Source organism: Sinocyclocheilus grahami, unplaced genomic scaffold (genome assembly GCF_001515645.1).
Source record: "Sinocyclocheilus grahami isolate Dianchi unplaced genomic scaffold, SAMN03320097.WGS_v1.1 scaffold12.1, whole genome shotgun sequence".
Lineage (NCBI taxonomy): Eukaryota > Metazoa > Chordata > Actinopteri > Cypriniformes > Cyprinidae > Sinocyclocheilus > Sinocyclocheilus grahami.
This window is the reverse complement of record NW_015505191.1, coordinates 3069426-3077222: the sequence shown is the minus strand read 5'-3', so window position 1 is coordinate 3077222 and position 7797 is coordinate 3069426. Positions and strand designations below refer to the sequence as shown.

Genomic DNA, 7797 nt, shown 5'->3' with positions numbered 1-7797 from the left:
TACAACTGGTGTGACATCTTGGGGTCACATGACCAGGAAGTTATATAGATATGAATATTTGAAAAATCCATAAAAAATAGACAAAATTACATTTCTAAAATCCAAGTTTTTTATTATGTGTGTGAGGATTGTGCGAAGATACTACAACTGGTGTGACATCTTGGGGTCACATGACCAGGAAGTTATATAGATTTAAATATTCGAGAAATTCACAAAAAAATACACAAAATCATATTTCCAAAATCCAAGTGATGTATGATGTGTGTCAGGATTGTGTGAAGATATTACAACTGGTGTGACATCATCAGGCCACATGACCAGGAAGTGATATAGATTTGAATATTTGATAAATGTATAATAGATGCACTAAATATATATATATATATTTAATCTAAGTTGTGTACTATATGCTGCATGTATATATAAATACATTGTATGTGATTTGAGCTTTTTCAATAAAACAACCACATAGTTAAATACATTTATTTCATTAAGATATGCAGTTTACATACATATTTATAACAGATATAATAATCATTTAAAAGTTAAAAATCATCTTAATCTATTCTTAATTTATTTGCCAACATAAACTACACATGTAAAAGGATCACGGTTTTAGTGTTTTTTATGGAATAATGCACATATTTAACCAAGTTTATTGTGGATTTTGCACTATTGAGAGACTCCCTAACTTGACGTGCGCAAGCGGAGATTGTTGTGAGGACTTTTTCACTTCAGAGGTTTAAAACAATTACATCATTGAGTAATATTATTATTAATTTTAATATTATGCTTTTAATTGTGATCTGAACGAGATACAGCATCTATGTGCCTATGTGAACATAAAAAAACTTATTGTCAAAAGAAATGACTTATTTTTCCTGCCAATATATGTCATATGTAATTATATTTTCTTTCTCACTTTCTTACCAATAACATTTGAGCAGTTGGAACACCCACTCCGAACAACAAAAACAGCATTTTTTTTTTGTTCTTCATAGTGTTAACTAAGATTTTTATAAAAGGATCACGGTTTTAGTGTTTTTTATGGAATAATGCACATATTTAACCAAGTTTATTGTGGATTTTGCACTATTGAGAGACTCCCTAACTTGACGTGCGCAAGCGGAGATTGTTGTGAGGACTTTTTCACTTCAGAGGTTTAAAACAATTACATCATTGAGTAATATTATTATTAATTTTAATATTATGCTTTTAATTGTGATCTGAACGAGATACAGCATCTATGTGCCTATGTGAACATAAAAAAACGTATTGTCAAAAGAAATGACTTATTTTTCCTGCCACTATATGTCATATGTAATTATATTTTCTTTCTCACTTTCTTACCAATAACATTTGAGCAGTTGGAACACCCACTCCGAACAACAAAAACAGCATTTTTTTTTTGTTCTTCATAGTGTTAACTAAGATTTTTTTTTTTTTTATTAAACCACATTTATTTAATGAGAGACCAGTATGTATAACAACTTTATAACTTTATTGAAATATGAAGAAGCCATTGATAGTGTTGCTTTATAATGTCTTTTGGATACACACGTTGAGAATTTTTTTTCTTTATTTAAGCCTTTATTTAAGAGAACATTTATATTGTTTGCACATAGAATCATTTCTAAAAAGTGATTTAATTCTTCCAGACCCTGCAAAAATTGAGACGACAGCTGACAAATGGCATTCAGCATAAAAGACAGAGTTAAAAAAATATAAAATCATAGAAAAAAACAGCAACGATGTCTCTCCTTCACTTCAGATTCTTCATGAAACGCACACATTTCATGTAGTGTTCATTTTAATTGGCAGATCTTGACTGATGTTCCTACCCCAAACCCAGGATAGAGGGGCTCAGTAAATGTGGTCTCGAAACGATACAGACGTGTCATGGTCTCACTAATACTATAGAACGCCACCACCCCTGCAGAGTGGTCCAGAAAGACCCCTATTCTCGAAGAGTGAGGGCCGCTAACAGCCTTGTCTACTCTGTTGTGCCAGGCCGAGTACCCTGTGTCAGAGCAGAGGAGGCTCCAGGACTTATCGTTGTAGCCTAGCAAGCACAGGGAGCCTTTACCCTTACGGCTAATGTCCCGGTAGGCCACTCCGATCGAGAATTCCCCACTCCACTCAATTTCCCAGTAGAAGCGGCCACCTGACAGAGCTTCACGACACAGCACCTGGGCAAAGCTATCAAAGCGATCGTGGTTGTCTGAGTATGGCTGCGGGTCTCTGGTTCTAATCACCTTTCTGTTTCCTTCAGATAAGTACAGCTCCTTATGCGCCGTATGTGGGTCTAGTCTCAGCTGACAGTAGTCTGGAAACACAAAAGGTAAAAGTTGCTTTTAACAGATCTTTGTATACCTGTCTCTGTATGTTTTCAGATATCTACATCTAATAATGAAAGAAAACATTATTTGGACTAGGAACAATATAAAAATTCTGGGTAATACAACTAAGCTGATGAATAATTTCATGTTGTGGCTGACAACTAATAAATGGCTGATATCAATTTCGTCCAAAATAAACGCCAAAGTAGAAAACGCTGACAACTATGATCAGTCAAGTTATAAATGCCAATCAATTTAGGCATCACAAGGCATCAAAAATGTGCAGGTTGAGAAATAGATATTTATTTTAAGATTAGTTTAAGATAATATGTAATTCCATTATTAGTGTTTTTAAAGATTAACTTTAGGTGTTAAATGTAAAAATAGAGAAAATGAGCATGAGCAATAAATGTCCAGTATATTTTTAATATCTACCGAAGACCAATATTTGAGTATTTAAATATCAGGATTTCTAGATACTTACATTTCAGAAATTCAGATCTGCTCCTGGGTTCTGCAGGAGGTGCACTGTCCACTGTATGAACTTCTTTAACTTACCACAGGAAGGAATTAAATGTACATTTTAAAATATATTCAAATAGAAACAGTTCATTTACTTTTTAATAATATTTTACAATATTACTATTTTTTCATTTTGATCAAAGAAATGCAGCTTTGTTCAGTATAAGAGAGATCTTATACAGACCCCAAACTTTTAAACAGTTAGTTTTCTCATGCATGTTTTACATACTGCCATTTTTAGACTATGTTTATAGCTTATATTTGCACCACCCATATGTGATCAGTGTAAATCAATATACAGTGTAAGTAAATTTGTGTTACCTCTGGTAGTTTTCTCTTTGGTGCGATTCTCCACAGTGTACACTGGTACTTCATTCACTGTTATAAAACGTACACGTCAGGAAAACTTTATTAAACAAGAAATTAAACAAGAAATGCTAGATTTGTGCCAGCAGATCTAAGTAAGGCACTAAATCCTGTTGTTTCAAATTCTATTAATAGAATTTGCGCTAACTACTTCATCCAATCAGAATAGCTCTTTTGCTTATCATTTGAACTTTGCTCAGTGAATTGGAAATGAAGTGGAGGAACTCTAAGCCCTGTTTACACTCTACATACAATCACATGACTTCCTTGCTAACTTGAGAATGTACTGTAAAGTGCACTCGGTACTAAAAGGCTTGACTTGTCAGAGTTAAAGACTGATCTGTTTAATTGTTGGTTATTCTTTTAGGACTCAAATTATTTTACAGCTGGCCCAGAAATTATACATTTTGATATACTGTAACAAAAGTGCACAATGTGGCTCTTTAGAGAGAAACTAAGTTCAGCTGTACACTTTACTGTCCAAGATCATATAAAATAGAGGCAGTGTGTTCAGAACAGCAAGCAAGGGCAAATTCACCCGACAACTATGCCTGTATCTGATGTACGGTGCATTGTGTGCTCTGACCTGATTTTGAGATCTTTCTCAGTTCGTCTCTGCCCAGTTCCTCTAGCCTCTCTTTGATCTCAGCCACAGCTTTCCTGGCTGCACTGAAGGAGAAGTCTGGGTTCAGAGACACTCTGGGTATGAAGCCGTCATCAGTCGGAGTGCAAAGATAATTGAAGTTCTGTTTAAAAAGAGAGAAATCTCAGTGCATAAAATGTAGAGTATAATATTGCAAGCCTTGATTACTAAAGGGTAACTCTGTTAATCTAAATGTCTTTTAAACTTTCATGTGATAAGGAGAATCTTACAGTAATTTTTTTTGTTTTGATGCCAAAAAGTTTGACAATTATTTTTGATGCCTTGTGTGGGACCCCCTTCCTAACATATAATATAGTATATAAGGTCCCATTTTTACTGCATAAGGGGAAAAAAACATGATATTATGTAAACTTAAATAAGTAGCTTTTGTGTGGATATTGTAAGCAAATGAAAAAAGTTTTTTTTCCTCAAAATGTTTTACAGACCCCCTAGGACCCTCTTTGTCCACCTGGGGATCCTCAGATTCTATTAGGAAAATTCCTGTCCTTAAGTACCTGTAAGAAGTGGATGTGATCCTCAGTGCTGTAAAGCTGTTTAAGTCCAGTCTCTTTCTTCTTCAGTTCATCTATCTCCTGCTCCAGTCGCTCCATCAGCCCCTCCGCCTGATTGAATGCAGCCCTCTCATTGATGTTGATCAGTTTGGTGACCTCTGACCTCATCCTCTCAATGGACGTGATCATCTCATCAAACATCTTCTTGCTTTCGGTCATTGCCCTTTGTGCGGAGCTCTGCGGTAAAAAGGAGTCAAGTTTAAGAGTGTCAGTTCATTGTCCATTCATTCAGTAGGAAACTGTTTGTGTCTCTTCATTTTCTTTTTTTTCTGGATAAGCTTTACAACTCAGTAAAATTACTCAAACTGCTGCTGCAGTTAACAAAAGACCATGTATCAGCATGTATCTAGAAGACTAGCATTGGATTATCTCATAAAGAACAATTATGGCCACTTTCAAGGACTGTTTGCATTCCCAGATTGAAACAGTTGCACACTGACTTAACAGATAAACATTCTTGTGCTATTTCACCTTTGCCCAGATAAAGCAGTGTATTCGGTTGTTCTTATTTGGTCTAATACATTATGGTGTGACTTTGATAATGAGCAGTGATAATAAAATGAACTGTTACAAATTACAATTGAATCTAAAACATACTTTGAGAGAATCCACTGCTGTCTTCAGTTCCTCCAGTTCTTTGGTCCTCTGCTGGCATTTTTGTTTGATCTCTGCTTGGGACACTCCAAGAAGCTTCTGTTCATGAAATAAGAGAAAACATACCTTAGTCTCTATTGACAGATTAAATTAGAATACAAACATTTTATTGTTATTGATGGCCAACTTTGATAATTCAGTGGATGTACAGCTATATAATACAACACTTCCTCTCATGTCACAGATCTTCATGTATGTTAATTCTATGTTACGCTTTTTCCTAGAATTTGAAGAGCCTGCTTCACATGGATGCCTTTATCTTTGAAAAGAGAGGGGAATGTTAATCACGCCAGGAATGTAAAACTAGCTGTGTCTGTTCACCGGAGAGACATTTCAAGGTGCACACGCTCGATTCTTTAGGGTAAGAGAAGGGGGGCTTCAGAGCAACCCCTTGCCAAGCTCACCGAACCATTCTTCAAGATAAGCTTGAAGGAATGTGGAGAATCTGGGGAGGGGGTGAATAAAAGTGTGTGTGTAGTGTGTGCCATGGGACATGAGGGCTTAAATCTGGGATTCCCTACATTTAACCGAACAAACAAACCATTCGCAATTAGTGCCTGCGATAAGTATTAGATTACAGATATAATTACTGTATCTAAACAGCACCCGTGACAGTTCAGTCAAAACAGTACAAAAATACATAAACTGCTGTGCTCCCTGTTATTAAGCTTGTTCAGTACTGATGAATTGAAGGAAAAGCTTTGAAATCATAAACCTTTGAAGGTCTTCCTTCTATTCAGAGCTCCAGAGTATTGATGGATCAGTAAACATCTGGCCAGTATCTATAAATAGTTTTGGTGAGATGTTTGTTATTACTGTCCTAATAGTTATTTCAGTTACAGTGACTCAAGTCATTTTTCAAGTGAAACTCAAGTTTGAGGAGGCGGTTGTCAACATTTCTTTCAGCTATACTCATCTGCTGAGGTTTATGATGACTTTGGGTCAAGGTGCAAAAAGCAGTGTGCTATTTTCCCCACTCGTAGCGAGGGGGGAGGTTGAGGATGGTCCGTAAGCTCCCGCCTGATTTTCTTGAGTTCACATTCCTTGCCTCTCCCTACACCAGAATCCAGACCTGCCCTCTTTCTCATCTCCTGTTGCTCATAACAGTTATTTTTTTCTCTCACAAAAACAAATCTTCTCAGAAAGGTGGCCAGTTTAGGACAAGTAACCTCTGAGTTGTCCATTGTAAGGGAACACACCCTTTTTGTGACTCCTATAGTTTGGGAGTTGTATTGGAAAACTATATCTGGATGAAAGTTTCACTAACCTCACTCTCTTTCTATCTGTTTAATCATCATCTCCTCCCTTTCTTTTCCATATTTCCTCATTAGTTTTTATGTAATGATCTGGACCAGCGTGTTTGCGATAACACAGAACTGGATATACGGTGTATCTTCATAGCTTCTTGGCAGCTTATTTTTAAGAAAACCTCTCTTATACAATCTCAAGAACATTTCTTGTTCATTAATATAATCATATACATAAACAAATTCAACTTGTCACCCCACAGCCACTCTACCCCATAGCCTCTCCTAGTAAAGTTTACTCAAGCAGTACATTTTCCTTACCTGTTTTTCACCCCTTTCTGCTTCGGCTGAGACTATGTCGTGTCCCTTATGCTCGCTGACAGTACAGAGGGCGCAAATACACATCTGGTCGGTACGACAGAACAACTCCAGGCTCTTCTGGTGCTGAGGGCAGATCTTACGGTCCAGGTTCCCCAGCTCATCCACCAGTTTGTGCCTCTTGAAGGTGGCAGACTCATAGTGGGGCTTCAGGTGCTTTTCGCAGTAAGAGGCGAGGCAGTTGAGGCAGGACTTGACAGCCTTGAGCTTTTTTCCAGTGCAGAAGTCACAAGGAACATCGCTAGGGCCAGCATAGCTTCCATTCGTTGGAGGTGTTAAGTTCAAGCCGGTCTTCTTGATCTTCTCTGCAACTTTGGTGAGAGTGGCATTTGGCCTCAGCACAGGTCTCTGGGTGAACGTGATCCGACACTGGGGACAGATGTAGATGCCAGTGTAATCAGCCTCGTTCCAGTAGCCACTGATACAGTCCATGCAGAAGCTGTGACCGCACGGGATTGCCACGGGGTCCCTCAGGAACTCCGTACATAGAGGGCAGCTGAAGTAGTCTGGAGACATTTGCTCAGTCATATTTTCTCACCTTATTCAAAAACCAAGCGTCTGAAATGTTTCCAAAAGAGAAAAAGGAGCCAAACGCTGCCTGGCTGGTGTTTTACTACAGACAGCCGTGGGTTTCTGAATTCCACAGGTTATTAATTAAAGGAAGCAAAGCCCTCCTCTTTGTACTGAGGGAGTGTGTTGGCGAGAGAGAGGAAGGGAGACAGAGAGAAAGAGATTAGAGCACTACCCAGCTCTGATAAACAGGTTGAGCCAGGAGTCTTGAGAGAGAGAGAGAGAGAGAGAGAGAGAGAAAGAGAGAGAGGTTGAGGGAGGGGCCAGGGGTGGAGTGAAAGACATTAAAGGAAAAAAGGTACAGTTCAGAATGAATGAATTGTAGTACAAAGCAGGGGCATCCAGGATGAAACTTAACATGAAAAGCTCTGTTTCACACACATAAACTGCTTATCCATTAGCTGAAGGACATTTGCATCAGTTACTTTAAAACCACAGTCGGTTAATAATTGGCCTTTCTTGTTTGGCTTTGATATGTTGCAAAGCTTGTTTTTTCATGCTTGCTT

The 7797-nt window shown here is 37.7% G+C and overlaps 1 protein-coding gene across 1 annotated transcript; it reads right to left on the bottom strand.

The window, feature by feature from the left end:
* Positions 1–1529: 1529 nt before the first annotated feature.
* ftr82 (finTRIM family, member 82) lies at positions 1530–7447 on the bottom strand. The gene is made up of 7 exons (XM_016288591.1): positions 6665–7447; positions 5040–5135; positions 4386–4619; positions 3814–3973; positions 3183–3239; positions 2824–2892; positions 1530–2326 (listed from the first exon to the last, which is right to left on the bottom strand). Exons 1-7 carry the CDS (start codon positions 7247–7249, stop codon positions 1806–1808), a joined length of 1722 nt encoding a protein of 573 aa, XP_016144077.1. The 5' UTR covers positions 7250–7447; the 3' UTR covers positions 1530–1805.
* Positions 7448–7797: the final 350 nt, after the last annotated feature.

Excerpts from the sequence above, each read along its gene's own strand:
- ftr82 (XM_016288591.1), bottom strand. The coding sequence starts at position 7,249 with ATGACTGAGCAAATGTCTCCAGACTACTTCAGCTGCCCTCTATGTACG. Across the intron at positions 5,136-6,664 it reads CAGAAAGGGGTGAAAAACAG|AAGCTTCTTGGAGTGTCCCA; the intron begins GTAAGGAAAATG and ends TTTCATGAACAG. Across the intron at positions 3,240-3,813 it reads GAGAAAGATCTCAAAATCAG|TGAATGAAGTACCAGTGTAC; the intron begins GTCAGAGCACAC and ends GTTTTATAACAG.